General features: G+C 35.8%; 1 protein-coding gene across 4 annotated transcripts in view; it reads left to right on the top strand.

The window, feature by feature from the left end:
* Nucleotides 1–18,371, top strand: part of slc4a4a (solute carrier family 4 member 4a) — a 52,704-nt gene that overhangs the window by 14,105 nt on the left and 20,228 nt on the right. For 2 of the 4 annotated variants that reach the window (XM_026211370.1, XM_026211372.1), the window contains exons 5-8: nucleotides 7,455–7,590; nucleotides 8,935–9,095; nucleotides 12,261–12,413; nucleotides 16,282–16,358. In XM_026211370.1, coding sequence (XP_026067155.1) covers nucleotides 7,455–7,590; nucleotides 8,935–9,095; nucleotides 12,261–12,413; nucleotides 16,282–16,358 — 527 coding nt within the window. Of the gene's footprint in view, nucleotides 1–7,454; nucleotides 7,591–8,934; nucleotides 9,096–12,260; nucleotides 12,441–16,281; nucleotides 16,359–18,371 lie in introns of all 4 variants that reach the window. The other 2 variants (XM_026211369.1, XM_026211371.1) reach the window with 1 other exon arrangement.

The raw sequence follows: 18,371 nt of genomic DNA, 5'->3' as shown, positions 1-18,371 counted from the left end.
GAAGTGACCAGATAATATGTGTAAAGACAAATAGACCAACACTGTGCGTCATCAGTACTTTGTTTTAATAAATGCAGCTTGTAAACTGTGAAAAAAAAAGATCTTGGTTCTCTTTCTGATCTTCTATAATGAGGCATAGTGACCATATTCATAATAAACTTGAGACGGTGGTTATTAAACATTGCATAATAAAAAACAAACAAATTTGCATAAAATGTTATGGATTTTATTAATTTTTATCAAGCAAATGTACTAATTGTCACTAGAAGATTCAGTTCCTAACATGTACACTACAAGTTGAATGTTTAGGGCCAATAGCCATTTTTGGCAAAGAAAGGCTAAAACGATTTTTATTTAATTATAATTATTTTAATCAAATAAATGCAGCTTTGGTAAGCATTACAGAATCTTGAATAATCAACAACTTTTGAACAGTACTGTAATAAAAAGAAATTATGGGCAGATATTTGGCATCGTATCTGTTGCTATATTGTAAATTTTAGCACATGATGACCAATCAGAATCCAGCATTTGTTTGATAAAGTGAATTATTTACTTTTTCAAGAAGGAAAGAAACACGTATGTTTTAGTACTTTAGTGATTGACTTCTCAGTTCTTTATTAGTCTCTCAGGGCTACTATCATGGAATCCCTCTCAAAACATCTGTTGTTAGTCAGACCCAAATGAATTCCTGGCCCTTTGTTGACTCTGCTCTAATCCTGACATCTGAGGACGATCAAGACTTAAAATAATTATTTTAGATAACAAAAGGGTGATTTTCACTTTGAATTTTAATTTTATCTTTGGTTATCCACACATAGTTTTGTGAATTTTAAGTGTTTTTTTTTTTTTTGTGCTGGAATATTGAGGCAGATATAAAAAAAAAAAAAATATATGGTAAATATCTCCCGAGGTACGTGGCGTGACAGGCAAGTACGGGAGTCTCCCGTGTCCCAAATGAATCTCGTCCTAATGAAAAAGGGAGAACAGACATAAGGGTCCTGGTGATACTGCTTATCTGACTGGCACGCAGGCACTGACAGCTGCATAATCACATACTTAATAACAAACATAACCTGTGCTAGAAAATGAAACCGATAAAGGGTAAGAAAAATTCAATCTGAAGAGGATGATGAATATGAAAACTCAGGCAGATAATTTGTCATTTATGCTTTTAAAAGCTTGTCCCCAGCAGCTATCCTAAGAATCATTAGGATGTGGACGTTTTTCATGAAGTGGGAAAGTCAGTGTGATGACCGTGGTAGTTGTACTCTGGTGGAGTTGGGTATCAGTTACTGCCAGGAAGTCAGTAGGAGATGGCAGGGGAGGGAACAATAGTTGTTCTGAATAAAACTCTTTTGTGCCTCAAACAAAAGACAAGAGCCACACATCACAGGCATGTGACGCCTCAAATGTGTTTAATCACTGTTGTGCTCCTCACTGCTAGACAGATGTGAAACAAACAGCTGTGGTGGCCTACATTTGACTCTGACACACAAATCCTATGTTTTTGTATCAAAAATTATTATTTAAACTAATACACAATATTAATGTTTGTTATTTCTAGTTGCTGTTTTACCAAGCGGTTTCTTCTATCAGATATTTGTAACCTTCTTTTTTTTACTTACCTTGACCATTCTCTTTGGATCACAAGTTAGTGGGCATCCCAGTCGGAAGTTGACTTGAAATCCTCTTTGTGTCTTGATATGTGGCGAGTGTTGTGTTTCTGCCAAGCATCTGTTGCTAGGAGTAAATACAAAAGACAGCCTTGTAATAGACACTCTTATTGTGCCTTTTTGTGCAAGAAAACTAGTGAGGTGTACATCTGCTCCTCCGTGGCTTACAATTGAAATGTTAACTATTTTATAGATGTTCGTCAACATTTAGTGCACTAATTAGTCCAAAAACTGCATGAAAGTTTTACATGTATATGATTAGTGGTCAACCAGTATGTGTTTTTTGACAGCCGATGCCAATATCTTGGAAAGTGCGGGGCTGATAACAGATATAAAGCCGATATGATTTTAAAAAAAAATATTATTATTAATATTTAAGAATTTTTTTTATATCATTTTTCAATAGATTAAAAAATAAATGTGTAAAAGGAACATGCTTATACTTTAGATTACAATATTTCTCACAAATAAATAAATATTTAATATAGCCTATAATAAATAAAAAAGTTAACACTGTAATCAGCAGGGCACTTAGTATTCTAGGATGTTTTTGTCCACTGGGAATCATATTTTTCAAATAAAGCCAGGGTAACCCTCATTTTACATACAGCACACAGAGAAAATGACATTAATATGACAGTGGGCAAATGCATAAAGCGCATCATAATTTGACATAACGAGTTTATAGTTAAAGCATTCAATTCACACGGACAGACCTTCACATAGAGAACACACAATCATGCTGGATACACATACACACTTTACAAGATCTTACAGCTGGATTCGACTAAGTTTGCAAGGTTTATGAAATTAAATGTTCATTAGTCATTCAAAGATTTGTTTAAATTATATAAATGCATATTTGCTTAATGCTTACGGCGAACGAGAAAGTATTATGTTTTCTTTCCATTACTAATAGGCCTAATATAAAAACAATCATTATAATGCTTTATGTATACATTCATTTCTTTGTTTAACTGTTCTATCTGATTATTAGACAGACTTCTATCCAGAACTGTTAACGACGACGACGAACAAAAGAGATAGAGTGTGAGCACTGTGTGTGCTCTGGCACTGCTGCTCTCAGCGCCGTCAAAATAAAAGTCCTGCCTTGAACACATCGGCCAAGAAGAAAAGCTTATCGGCTGATGCCGATATTTGAAAAATGACAAATATTGGCCGATATATCGTCCATGGCGATATATCAGTCGGTCACTACATATGATTGCTTGAATAAATTGCTAAAATGTACAAACCTTTTACCACAAGTCTTGCGCCGCTGGTGTAGTAATATCATGCAAGATTCCCATTCTTGTGACCCGGGTTCGATTCCCAGGTGGCGCAAGTGCTTTTGGGAAGTCGTGGCCTAGTGATTAGAGAGTTTGAGTCCTAACCCTAGGGTTGTGGGTTCAAATCTCAGGCCGGCAATACCATGACTTAGGTGCCCTTGAGCAAGGCACCGAACCCCCAACTGCTCCCCGGGTCAGTCAGGCCACGGAGGCATAGGCTGCGACCAGGTGATGCGGTCAGCTGTCAGATAGCTCCAATCACTACCATTCTCCAATAAGACACGGGACATATACTGTATACGTGGCACTACTGCTTGGTAAGTATGCTCAAATGGCTCGCAACCCTCCCACCCTCCACATTAGAAGCATATTACCGTGGACCTTCTGGTTGTTGTCTCTTTGTTTCAGATCACTAAGGCTTTCAATTATTGGTTGGCATGGACCTCACTCAAGTCCAATTAGAGACACTCATCCTCATAGCCAAGCTGCAGGATAGACGTCCCACTGCCACATCTACACGATTACCACTGTTTGCTTTTAAAGACATTTATTAAGTGGCTTAATTGTCATGTATTTCCAAGATGATGGTTCCAGGGGGTTAATGTTTAAGCTCTTGTATGTTCAATTAATTTGGGAGCAAGAACCCCCATAAGGAACCATACCGCCAAAGATAAATTGTGTTCAATAAACTCAAATAACTTGCCAAAGTGGTCTTATCTGAACTAACCTTAGCAACCACCTACAGTATGAAGAAACTAATAATCACACCGAACACCTTAGCAACCATAAAGCAACAGTCTTACAGCATCCAACATTGTTTTCAGCCGAGGGTTCTTTTTCAAACTTTTTTGGTTGGCCAAACCTCTTAGAACAAAAAAAAGTACCTCCTGAGATTTTAAATTCATAAATGTGTTCCAAGTGCATGTTAAACTGCAAAGATGGAGTTTGTAAGAAGCAGCATTTACTATGAAACTTCACAGTATTCTAAGCTTTACAAGTGGAAATGAACACAGTGCTGCTTCACTTTGTACAACACAGGACAACTGACCATTTACTTGTTATAGAAATAGAAATTAACTCATGAAACCCTTTTAGAAAACTCTGTACTGCTGCTTCATTTTCGTTTTAACTTGGTAAAATTCCTGAAAAGCACAGTTGCACAGTTAATTTATGTCTGCAAGTATATATGTAGGACTTTTAATGCTGTGAAGGTCATTAATTCTACTACAGACAGACGTGGGAAGCTTGCACTGCCTCTACACCACAATTCACAAACCCGTGAGCATTGAGAATGATTGTTTTTCTGGTCTGTGCATGGCGCAAGAATGTCATTGAATACTTCTTAGAATGTGGTTTGGGATACTGCTGTTTGCGTGTGGGATGTTGCACAGTGTTGCCAGTGAGGGGACTGGGACTCTCCAGCATGAAGTGGCAGCTCAGCTAAGTCCCTTTTTGGGCGCTGGGCATGCTTCCCCCCTCGCTTTTCCCAGAAGTCCCTGGTGCATGGACAAAGTCCCCTTTATGTGGGCCGTAGCTCTTGGCGAGAGAGCCTGCAGCTTTGAAACTTGTTTGAACGATGCGATTTTTATTTCTATCTGTCCTCTGCGCTCTCACCCATATTGAACTCACCCACTCTCTCTCTCTCTCTCTCTCTCTCTCTCTCTCTCTCTCTCTCTCTCACTTGTTCCTTCTTTCCCGGCCCTGCTTAGCAACAACATGAAGCGAGTGCCCACTGAGGCTTAGCTCTTGGTATTCGTAGCAGAGTTGTCTGTATGCATCACAGGGTCACTTTGTAGAACAAAGAAGTTGGGACAACGAACTGGCCCAAATGAGTTAAAACAGTACTGCCTATTCACTTCCTGCACATTCCTGGTCTGATTATTTCTAAAATAATAATCAACAAATGAATACTTTGAACTTTGAGATTGAGTTTTCCAACTGTTACTTTAATAATCGTTTAACATAAACAGTGGACATCGTCTATTACCATTACCATTAAAAATTTAGTGTGTCCTGTTCCTCATGTACATACTATGTACTTATTATAGTAATTACAATAACTATTTAATAACTAGGTACTAACCCTGAACCTACCCCTAAACCTAACCCTACCCCATGTAGTTACCTTGTATTACCAGAACTTTCTTAGATAAATACACTGTAAGTACACTATAAGTACATGTTAGTACACGTACTGTAAAATAAAGTGCAACCAAGATTTTAACATAAAAAAACTATCTTATGCTCACCAAGGCTGCATTAATTTGATCAAAAAAGGCTGCATTAATTTAATCAAAAAAACTAAACAAAAAAACACAGTAAAACAATAATATTATAAAACAAAATGTTTTCTACTTTAATGTATTTTTTAATTATTAATAATATAATTGTAATTTTTTTCCTGTGTTGTAAATTTTTAGCAGCCATTACTCCAGTATTCAGAAATCATTCTAATATACTGATTTGGTGCTCAAACAGCTATTATTGTTATCACTGGGAAATTATGATGCATTTTACAGGTTTATTTGATGGATATACAGTTCAAAAGAACAGCATTTAAAATAGACATCCTTTTAACATTATAAATGTTTTAATGTCACTTTTGATTAATTTAAAGAGATAATCCATTCAAAAAGGAAAAGTATTCACCTTATTGGGTGAGGAAATTTTGAGGGAATGTTCATTTTTGGGTAAACAGTCCATTTAATTCATCCTTGCTGAATAAAAACAATGGTATATTTAAAAAAATCTTACTGACCCCAAACTTTTGGATGGTAGTATATATTTGAAAAAAGAAAGTTAGAAACATAAATACACATTTTGTTATCACTTTTTCAGGTGCTGATAACATCCTTAACCTGCCCTTTACCATATCAGCAGCAGTAGTAAAAGTTGAGGGTAATACTGGCTTTGGAAAGCAAGTGTTAGGTGGGGCCCTTTCATCCAATCAGATACTGTAGTTTAATTATCTTTTCAAAGAAACATAAGTGCTTTATGGATAGTAATTCATTCTGGAGGTTTCGTCAGAAATCAGACTGATTCAGTACAGAGCTGTACAATCAGATTACTCATTTACTCAAACAGCATTGTATCCATGATGTTAATGTTGATGTTATCAACATTAGAAAGTGTCCCCTCAAGCCAGTGACATGAGCAATGGAAGTGCCTTTTAATTACAGTATATGAACTGCCCATGTCGTGACAGTTCAATCACACTGAGTGTTACATACAGTACATAACTTATGTGCTAAATGCATTTACATGAAGTCATTTAGCAGATGCTTTTATCCAAAGTGACTTACAAAGGAGGACAATGGAAGCAATCAAAATCAACAAAAGAGCAATGATATACAAGATAACAAGTCTCAGTTAGCTTAACACAGTACACGCAGTGTTTTTTTATTATAAAATAAATAAAAAGAAAACAGATAGAACAGAAAAAGAATAGAGCAAGCTAGTGTTAGAGGCCTTTTTGCTTGTTAATTATATAATAAAGATTTTTTATTTAAATAAAACAAGCAGTTAGTAAATTAATGGAGTGCAACTCTAAAAGGTACAAGTTTTTTCTAAGAACAGAATTTGCATAGAGAGTGCTATAGTTTGAGGATCATAATGTTTTAGTAATTTATTTTTTTAAACAATTTTATTACTGAATCGACTTGAGTTCATTATTCTACATGAATAGAAGTAAATTTTAGGTTTAGGTGAGGTAGAAATGACTCATTTGATATAAAAATAAAAAAATGTTCTTTTTTCCAGGGAATTTCACTGCCAGATTTTGCCAGATTTGATGATGAAACTTTAAAATGGGAGTTAAGTTAATAAGATGAGAGGGGCTTTATTTAGATAAAACATTACAGTTTACTTTGTTCCACAAGACCTGATAGATATTCAAATTAGAAAACAAGCCAGAAGGAAAGTGAGGCCCTCTTGTGAAGAATGAACATTAACTAATTGTTAATGAGGGACTCGGGGCAGGGTGCCAAAGTCAGAGGGCCAATGGGATGGGGTACAGCCAGAGCAGCCGATGGGCGGGCTGTTGCTCTGGGGTGACAATTGGGGACCCCTTTTTTTAACTACCTAGGTGTCACTGTGTTAGAGTAGGGTATACAGGACAGCAGTCAACACGAAGGGCTCTAATGACGGTCTGAGTGCTGCTGCCAGCGTGAGGTCTCGTGTCTTTGACCTCCCTCCCTCTCTCAGCCATCCTCACCAGCTTTGAGGAACAGAACTGTTTTTTAACTGGGTTTTAGAATGGATGCATCAGATAGCAACCCGGAGAACGCGACCGAGAACAATAATGTGGAGAAGAGTGAGGTTAGAGAGGAGGAGAAGCAGGATGTGGACCCAGATTCAGACCTGGCTATGGTCAAGATTCCTCCTCCGCCAGAGCTGGAGATCAGGCCTAATGGAATAAGTGATGATGGCAAGCTGGATGTATGCAGGACTGTACCTTCTCCTCTGACCCGCAGTATTTTTCCTGTTGCAGTCTCACCTGCTGCTGAGCGCATTCGATTCATTCTGGGAGAGGACGATGACAGTCCAGCACCCCCTCAGCTCTTCACCGAGCTGGACGAGTTGCTGTCTGTTGATGGCCAGGAGATGGAGTGGAAGGAAACTGCCAGGTAAGAGCGTCACGGCTCGGTTGGAACTTTTAATGAGGCTCAAAAGCAGATCAGAAATATAAGAGCCTGTATTATTAGCAGGAACAACGTTTGGAAAAAAGCTCGATAACTTGTGTCTAATAGTATTATTTTATCTCTGGTTTTGGCCAAATTGTGTTTTCAGTTTGACAATGTGGTTCTTTTCTACTGTATATGCTTCAAAGAAAAAATAGCAAAAAAGAAAATCAAATCAATCACAGCAAATCAGCATATTAGAATGATTTCAGAAGGATCGTTTGACACCAAAGATAAAAAAAAAAAATTCACGGGAATAAATTACATTTGAAAAGGCATTCAAATACAAATCTGTTATATTAAAGTTAGTTATATGATTTAATTCCTCCAAAGCGTTCTGTTTTTAAAAAAGACTGATTTAAATACTCTTTCAGTCTTGTCACACAGACACCATACAATTCATCAAAAGATGATTCAAGTGTACTGGCTCATTGCCAATGACTGCTTGGGGCCAGTATACGAAGACACTTTAAACTCTTGACAGTGTCTAAAGGGATGAATCCACTCTGATTAATCTTCAGGGGAAAGGTGTGAAGAAAGTTGAAAATTCACATATGTTTCCAGTTGACTTGTTTATTCATTAAAAGCAAATCCGATCATTTAACAGTTACTGTTGCTTTAAATTCCTGTGAGTTAATTTGAGCAGACAGCTTAGTCTCTGTTAAAAGACGAGTCTTGCATGCAACACACATCAATTCTGGAGCTGTGGTGCTCTTGAAAGGATTTGATCATTCAGTGAGCGGGGCAGTTTCATGGAAAGGCTCTCCAGGTGGTCCCCAATCAGCAGCCATTATCACATGCCACAGCGGGCATTTAACTGATTAAATAAGTACAAGAATGATTACTGCTGATCTTTTCAATCAAGATTTTATTTAAGAGATTGTTTTAGAGATGAGATTACCCATTGTTTGTGTATTTTAGGATTAAGGATTACATATGAAAGCCTTTCAAGCATGGGCATCAGTTTTAATAAACAGAGTTGTACAGAGGAAAGATCAGAGTTGAATATGAGGTCTGCTTTAGATTCTAGTCTCATGTCTGGGACTGGTATTTGTTTCTGATATGGTAGATTTAAGAATATATAGGATATAATGGATTTACAAAGATAAAGTACTGTTAAAATGTTTTGGGTCAGTATGATTTTTCCTTGAAAAATGAATGCTATTTTTCAGCAGGGACAATATGAAAATGGTCAAAAGTGTCATAAATCTGTGTGCATTTGTCTTCCATACAGAACTGTCCACATTCCAGTTTCTGTACCTTCAAATATCTGTTGTTTTTTCTTCGAAGGTGGATCAAGTTTGAAGAGAAGGTGGAAAAAGGTGGGGAGCGGTGGAGTAAACCACATGTGGCCACTCTGTCCCTTCATAGTCTCTTTGAGCTTAGGACGTGTATAGAGAAGGGCACCATCATGCTGGACCTAGAGGCCAACACACTGCCAGGGGTCGTGGGTAAGTGTCTCCTCTGCAGCTATTTTGTCTTATTAAAGGATGCTCTACTACCTTTAAGCAGTTTAGGTTACAAACACAAATCACTCAAATACCTTTTTTCACTGCAATAGAGTTGATGCTCAACAGAGGGATCTATGAACTCAGTGGTCCATGTTTATATTGATTTGAGAGCCAAACGGTGACATCATTTGTCTTTAATACTGTATAAACATGTTGCTGTCTATATCAACCCTATTGAAAAAAAAAACCACGCTGGTAAGCTGGTCCTGAGCGACATATAAGATGGTTATGAGCTGGTTCTGAACAGAAGCTAGTTTCTTAGGACCAGATTAGGACCAGCTCACAACCAGATTATAACTTAAACCAGTTCAAACCAGCTGCCATGCTTCAAAAAATATCTAACCAGCATATGCTGTTTTTTTCAACAGGGAAGCTTACAAGTTTTAAAAACTTTTTTTTTTTTTTACTTTTACATAATATTTTTTAGAACCTTTTTCCTAGATTTACAAATGTTTCTTTTTTAATGTGGCATATCACAATAGATGGGGAAAATGTTTTTTTTTTTTTTTTTTTTTTTTTTTGCTTTTATTTATATTTTTTGCAGTGAGGTTAAAAAAATTTTTTTTTTATTTAAATTACTTTTTTTTTTTTACTTAATATGTGTGTATGTGTATGTATGTATGTATGTATGTATATATATATATATATATATATATATATATATATATATATATATATGTTTGCATGATTTGCATGATTAATGAGGATAGGTCACACATTCAATTGATAAATTAATGGCTAGTTGTAAAGGAAACTGAACTATTATAGTGTTAATTAAAAATAAACTGACTCTTTTAATCTATCTCTAGCTCTCTTTATGTTTCTGTATGCATATTAACACAATTCGGCAGCAAATGAAGACTGAAGCCAGGACGTGGTTTTCTAAAAAAGGTTTTTCTTTAAAATCAGTTTATGAAAAGTAATTGAAGTAACGTAAATCACTATTTAATCAACTCACTTATATTAAACTACTCATTTACAATATAACTTATATAACACAGCTCATTTGTATTACATTACTCACTTATATCACATTGCACTGCTTACTTTCATTACTCACTCTGCGCTGATGTAACGTTCGCCATGATGTTGATCAAGTTCATCTGACAACTGAATTTGAGGTGGTGTAACATTAGCTGTCCCTGTCTCTCTCTCTTTTTTTTTTTTTTAGTTTTCATAATTGATATCAAAGATATTAAAGCACTTTTTCATTTTTTCTTGTTGTTAAAATTCAAAATAGTTTTAAATATTATTGGATGTCACTGTTTCCACCAATCCTTGCACAAGTTAACGTTACACATGATGATGAAAGCACATTAGTGCGAGCCCCCCTGAACTCATAGAGATTGAATTGAAGTGCCTGCAGTTCGAAAAAAAATTATCTTATTATGGAAGTCAATGAGAGCACTCGGTGCGATTCTCAGTCTGACAGAAATCGCTATGAAACGGGCGGTACTACACACAACACGACTCAATGCTGATTGGACTATTAAGTGACATAACAAACAGTCTAGCATAGTGATAGCTAGCTTAACATTGTGGTTGAATGTAAAAAAAAAATCCCTTCCTTTTGTGCTTTGGTGGTGAATCGTCCATTCGCCCTAATGAAGAAACCACCCCTGTATGTATAGTACATACACACACACACACACACACATTGATTTTTGATTTTTGGACATTCGTATTGAAAAGTTTGGGTACCTCTGATCTGAAATGATGTGAATTCAGTGTATTTAGGCAATCATAAATTGCTTTTGATGCAAATGCCAACATTTTTCTCCCTTTTTCTTTATTTATAGCAATAAACTAACATGATATTTGTGAGTATTTTCATTTTTATTAGATACATGATGGCAATAATGTGTTGCTGTGCAATTTTAACAAACTTTTTGTATCGACATGATATCTGTCAAATGAATGAAGCAAGTTTTATTCAATGCTCATTTTGCACCAGTCATGGTTTTGCACCAGCAGGTTTTAGGAGTCATTTTTTTTCTGTCATGGAGCTGCCTTTTCTGTAATAGAAGCATACAGAATGCTTTCATGTAGGGCATTAGCTCTACCAGCATCACTGGCACCCTGTCAGTGGACAAAGGGCAAAATACATATCATACAGATAACACTTTAGATCAGATCAGACTAAGAGAAAAAGCTTTTCCAAATGTACTGTAAGGTCTAAGAGATAGCATGCGTGATATGCATGCATGGTCTCGGCCAGCACAGCCCATTGTTATTTGGTTTCCAAATGCTCACATGTCAGGATGTATTCATAGCTCTGTTTAATACAGTCCTCTCTCAACCCTCGCTGTAACTCAGGGCTCAGATGCACGGGTGATTGCATCCATTCAGGATGGCCATTTCTTTTATACTGAATTCAGGCAGTGCTTGAGGAAGATCAGAATGAAAACTGTGGGGCCATTAAATAACTGTAGTGCACTGATAGCAAAGTATGTGATTCTGGTGATTCATTTGTAAAGATTTCTTTTAGGAAGGAGGATTGGTTAAAAAAAAAAAGAGATATTTACTGCAGCTCTCTGAATTTAAGATGGCTGGTTAGATTGTAACCACTGCCATCAATCAAACAAGATTTATTAATTCACATTCTTGATTCCACTAGCCGTATCTCTTACTCAGAGCATGATGTGTCAAGTCAGATTATCAGTTTAAAGCAAAGTTAAGCTCAGTCAACCTCATAGAGTGCCTTTTGAGATAAATGAATTGAAGGATCGGCTATTAAGGGCCAAACCATTCACAAAAAGGGCCCAAGGGCCCAGGCCTCGTGTCTTTGACCCTCTTTTATAAAAATAGATTCTTACAGGAACCACCAGACAATCTTATGCACAAGCCACTGCCTCATTAGACGTCCACCTCTGAAGGCTAAGAATAGAAGGCAATGTGTCACTTCACTGACACTCACTTCAAGATTCTTCGGAGAGTCCAATCTGAAGTTCTGTTTAAAAGTTTGCTCAGTTGTAAAGGGGTCGTAATGAGCTTCTCAAAATCTATAGAAGCAAAATAACCACGAGGCAGGTCTTTTCTAATGCCAATTTAGCTTTTTCGCTGACTACCTCTCTGTTTGACATTCACTCCGTCTCTCTCTTTCAGAAATGATCACTGACAGTCAGATTGAGAACGGTCTCTTGAAAGCTGACCTGAAAGATAAGGTCATGTACACCTTGCTGAGGAAGCATCGCCACCAGACCAAGAAATCCAATCTTCGCTCCTTAGCTGACATTGGCAAGACGGTCTCCAGCGCAAGTAGGCTGTTTTCCACCCCGGATAATGGTAATATAGGTGCCAGTTTGGTGCAGACTCATTTTTTACCCTCCTTTTTCCTTTTAAACTATTACGATTTTTATATTATTATTACTATATTATATAGATCTTTATATTAAGATGTTTCTTTTTCTTTTATGAAATCTTTTGTGGACTGTTTTTCTCCACACTTTTCAAAAATATCATTTGTTCAAATTCTTTTACCTTTTTTGATTTTGTGGTTTGACTTTTCTTGTGTTATTGTTAAAGATAACTGAAGAATACCAAAGATTTTTATTTTATTCATCAAATTTTTTAAAAGATTTAATTCCTTTATATTTTTACATATTTAAATGCATTAGTCAAAAAGATCACAATAATTGTATTACTAATGCTTTACCAGTTTGCTGACTCATTGCTGCCTTTTTTATTTTTCCTTTTTTAATAAGTAGTTGTCTCTGTATGATTTAAAGACTCCATGAAATCACTACTGTTGAAATGTTTATTTGACATTTTTCTTGTTTTGTCTTGGTTATTAACCAAGGACACATTTAACTGATCAAAAGTGACAGGGAAACATTTATAATGTATTTCTAATAAATTCTGTTCTCTTTTACATTTATCTGACGCTTTTATCCAAAGCAACTTACAGTGCATTCAGGCTATACATAGGTTTTTTTTATTTTTATTTTTATTTATTTATTTTTTTACCAGTATGTCTGTTCCCTGGGAATTGAACCCACAACCTTTTGCATTGCTAACTCTACCACTGAGCCACAGGAACAACTTGTTTTTTTAACTTTCTATTTGTGATAGAATCCTGAAGAAATATATAATGGTTTCTGATATTAAGCATCACAACTGTTTTCAATATTGATGACATACAGTATATGAATATTGAGCACCAAATTAGCATATTTGAATTATTTCTAAAGGATAATGCGATGCTAAAGACAAGGCTGTTTCACAATACCGCTGCATTCTTACTGTATTTTCTTACTGTATTTATAAATGCAGCCTTGGTGAGGAGACTTCTTTCAAAAACATAAAGAATCTTACTGACCCCAAACTTTTAAACAGTAGTGTATTCTCTCTTACAACATGAGATTTGTGTGTGACAAATCAAATGGTTTAATTAATCAGTCAGCTTTAATTGCATCACAGCCATGATCATGTTTTGCTGCTTGCTTAGGCAGTTACAGGTCATATTAAGGGAGGAACGATCTCATTCCAGAGAGTTAAAACTCAGTGTAGTCCAGGATGAGTCATCAGTATCCATTAAATGTTAACTTAGGCATTTCTTTTAGAAGTACACAAACATATAGGGAGAGCTAGAATACACAAAAAGAGTTCATGGGGTCTTTAAATAGTAACTTGCTCCTTTTCAAGCGTTGACTTTTAGTATGTTCTGTCTGTGTATGCATATATTTTTCAATGCACAGAATAGGCTGCTGCATTACATTGTTGAGATTGTGAACTGTTATGAACTAATAAACCAATCTTAGAGCAGTGTTTAAAAGACAGCATGGACACCACAGACAACACTTCAAATAAAGCAATGGTCAAAGGGATCATTTGGTTTTTGGCAATAATATTTACATGCCTTCATTTAAAACAAATAGTGCATTGATAAAACTTTACACAAAGTTCATTAGATTGATGTTTATAGGCTCCATGTGCCCAGGTTTTAAACCATGAATCCTGTAATTCTTTGACCATTGGACTTTTTGAATGTGACGAATGTTGTTCACCTCAACTTTAGTTTCCTGAAAAAAAAAAGAATAAAACTTGCTTTAACTGTGCTTTTCTACTTCTATAACCAATCCCGTCTTTCCCTGAGTGTCTTAAACAATCTTTTACAAAAATAGCTAAACCACCTAAAACCACTGACCTCTATCACCTTAACAATCTTAACTTTTCACCTTTCTTACTATCTTTTCTCCTTTCTGCTGCACTTGTCACTAAAAGCACGTAATCCACTTGAGACTTCAGTGCCTTGTCTAATGACTCGCAACTCAGAGGAGCTGTTGCGAGCCCCTGGAAGTCCAAGCATGGGATGGCCTAGTAAGTCCAGCTTACCAGTTGCCAGTACATGTCTATGTGTCCCTTTACCCCACGTAGTGTGTAACATACCGTAGCTGTGATAGCAAAGCATAGCAAAACAATGTAGCTTAAAAGGGTCATATCACAAGGAACCAAATCTTCTTAGACCATTTAAAAAGTTCAGTGAATAGTTAAATAACACCTTAGGTACAAATGAAATCATACAAAATGTACATTCTTTAAAATAAGGGTGTCAATCATTCAGTTCTGGTTCCACTAAGAACTTTTAAGTGAACGGTTTGCATAGTGTAAAGAATGTTTTAATAATCTGAAGAAACTTTTTCCACTATAAAGAACCTTTTGTGCAATGAAAAGGTTACATGGATGTTAAAGATTCTTCATGGAACCATTGATGCCAATAAATAACCTATTTTTTAGATTGAATGATATGACCTTTTTTTACTTGTTGTTATGACCATCTATGTTTAGCTAGTCAGTCCTGTAATCATTGTTATGTAATAGATTTTCATATCTAGAATTTCCTGTTATGGTGATCTTCAACCTTAATAGATTTACATTCCAAAGTCTTCTAATAATTACATTGGACTCATTTCTGTGGAACTTTCCACTGGAGATGACCACACCATCATGACCATAACCATATTAATGAGCAGCTCTGATCTGATGATGTAGGATTTATGGTGGATGTGAAGCATTTTTTTCTTATCCTTTTTTTTTTCTTTTTTCGAGTTGCTACTCTTTTTTTCTTTCTTTTTAAGTGCTTCATAAATGAAGCTTCTTTTTTAAACCCCCCTCATCTATATTCAGCCTCCTTTTTCTTCTTTTGGCTGCTTTTTTTCTTCTTTTGGCTGCATCAAACTGACATCTTAGTCAATATAAGTCTGTAGCATCGGGAATACTTTGCTTCACTGTGCTGTTCTGCTATGCTGTTCAAAGCATGATGACAATGACTTGGACTCTGCGAGGTTAATAGTTTACCTTTCAGTAGGTTCCTATTTTGCCTGGCACATCACCTTTCCTAATTTATGTTATGTTACTTTTAAAAGCATGGACTCGAGCAATTCAGAGCCTGTGAAAAAATATGAATGTTATGTGCAGTGTTATCAGACCCACTGATTCCCTATTGGTTCATCAGACATTCAGTTCCCTTCCTTCTTCTGCATTTGGATTTCTTTTTAGACTATTTACCTTCACTTCAAGTTTATATGCATAGCGCTTTTCACGATACAAATCGTTGCAAAGTAGCTTTATATAAAATTATGTTTCTACAATATATTTAGTAGTAACTTAAAAGTGGTGACTCTCAAATTGATGTTCATACACGTATGGCAGAAATGTATGGTAAAATTCATTTAATGACATAAACAGATGATGAACACTATTAAAGGGGTCATATGATGCAATTTCAAGTTTTCCTTTCTCTTTGGAGTGTTAAAAGCTGTTCATGAATTGATAAGATCCCTAAAGTTGCAAAGACTAAAGTCTCAAACCCAAAGAGATCGTCCACGCCTTTTTAAAACAGGGACTGTGAGGACTATTTCCTGGAAGAGTAGCCTATAATGATGTTGTTCTCACAAATACAAATTCTGACGCGCAGCCTCTAAAGTACATTTTCATATTTAAAGAATTCTTTAAGAATCTTCCATTCAGCAATCAAACAGCGTGTCGCATTTGGTTACTACAGTCAAAACGTAGTAGTTTACATGGTTTATGTTTTTTTAAAACTTTGTCTTTGAAATAATGGAACAGTGCACTTTTCAATTTGGTTCTTTTTCATTTATCTGTTCTTTTCATAAATTTTGATTAGGTAGTCCAACCACCACACATCGCAACTTGACATCAAGCAGCCTGAACGATATCTCCGACAAGCCAGAGAAAGATCAGGTGAGTCCAGTTTCAAGATTGTTCATGTGTTTGTGTGTGTTTGGGGCCAGGAAGATTTTTTTGTTTTGTTTTGTTTTACTTTTATGCAGCAAGGGTGCAATAAATTGATTAAAAATGCCAGTTAAGACTTTTATAATGTTGCATTTTAAATAAATGTTGTTATTTTGTACTTTCTATTCTTTTTGTATTTGTCAAAGAATTCTAAAAAATAGTCTGGTTTTGACAGAAATAATAAACAGTAAACTGTAATATTAGATTTTCAATGGTGATAATAGTATTAAATGTTAATTAAACACCAAATCAGCATATTAGAATGACTTCTGAAGGATCATGTAACACTAAAGCCTGGAGTAATGATGCTGAAAATTAAGCTTTGCTATCACAGGAATAAATTAAATTGCATTTTAACATATATTAAAATGTAAAATATGTATTTACATTTTAACAATATTTCACAGTATTCCTATTTTTACTATAATTAAATAAATGCAGCTTTGTTGAGTTTGAGACCTCTTTCAAAAACATTAAAAAACTCTCCAACCCCAAACTCTGGAATGAAATATAATGTGTTATTAATCATAATATATATATATATATATATATATATATATATATATATATATATATATATATATATAACAGGTATACATATAAAAATATAAAAGTGTAATTGACTGTAATAGCTATGGATCGCCAAAAATCTGTGCACATCACAGTAAATGTCACTATGAAAAAACTGATGAAGCCAGTGTTTTCCTAATGATAAAGAAGGTTAGATGAACAGAACAGAAGCAGTGGTGCGTCTAACTCAAGGATAGGGCTAGTGTGAAATACAGACTTCCATTCCTAATAGAATAGGAAGTTCTCATGCTCTCAATGACAGAGCACCTGGGGGTCATTAGGGTGGTGTCAAACTGTGACAAACCATAAAAATTAACTCACTTCACAGAAGTTCACCACAGAGGAATTGTAGAATCTTTCCTTTTTACGTGGAAATGCATCCCTTCACGCTGAATGCAGCATTAAGTGAAATAGCTGGCAAATGTTTGACAGTGTTTTTGTGTGTGTGCTGAATAAACCAGTGTGGATGTGATTGCTGGAAGGCCTCAGAGGAGATGCCCCTTGCCCCTTTTGGCAGAGTGGGGATTGAGAGGCTGCTTGTGTGAGGTGGCCCAGAGAATGGACAGATTGTAATTGTAAGCACAGATTGAGGGGATGACTTCATTGCTTGTCACCCTTTTCTTATTTTTCATTTTTGGATGAAGTCAGAGATTAGACATTTACAGAATCTGGAAATAAATGCTAACCTAAGCAACATGAATAAGTACTAAGTGATTTGGTATGGTGGTTCAGACAGCTGAATAATTTCATGATTCTTCGGATGAAGTCTTGAGGCTTCTTTCTGTAGTTTACTTCCAAAATAGCGCCCACTTAAGGCAGTACCATGAATTCAAGCCTTGACAAAAATGACTTTATTGGGGACCCAGACAACTACAGTATGAAGAAAACAGCAACACTCTCGATTGTAAAGATAATTTATTTAAAGATATTTAATGAGATTTCAAGTGAACGTGCTTGATTCACATTAGCTGCAAGAGCTAGTCATCTGTCCCATGGCTTGACTACACAAAATGCAGACTATCAGACCCTGTTGATGGACTGCTGTAATAAATCTTTGCTTGTTCTAGCAGTGGAAGTAATCCAGTATCAGAGATGATGCTACGCCTTTCCACATCACATATTAGCTGCTAGAGAGCTGGACAGCTAGAGATGTGATATGTGATGTCATTGCGAGTTGCTTGGAGTATGTGAAATATACAGTAAATAATAATAAAATTGGAACACATACTGTACATTGTAAAAAATGAATTAACTGATGAGACAAAACCGTCTGATGACCCTTTTTTGGCTCCTAGATAATGAAGCTCAGAGGTAAACATACATACACTTCTGAGTAAAACACTATGGGTTGTTTAAGGTGTGTCCTTCTAATACCTTAATCATCCCTTTAAG

Source organism: Carassius auratus, chromosome 30 (genome assembly GCF_003368295.1).
Source record: "Carassius auratus strain Wakin chromosome 30, ASM336829v1, whole genome shotgun sequence".
NCBI classification, from domain to species: Eukaryota; Metazoa; Chordata; class Actinopteri; order Cypriniformes; family Cyprinidae; genus Carassius; species Carassius auratus.
The sequence above is the reverse complement of the archived record's forward strand: the minus strand, read 5'-3'. Positions and strand labels throughout refer to the sequence as shown.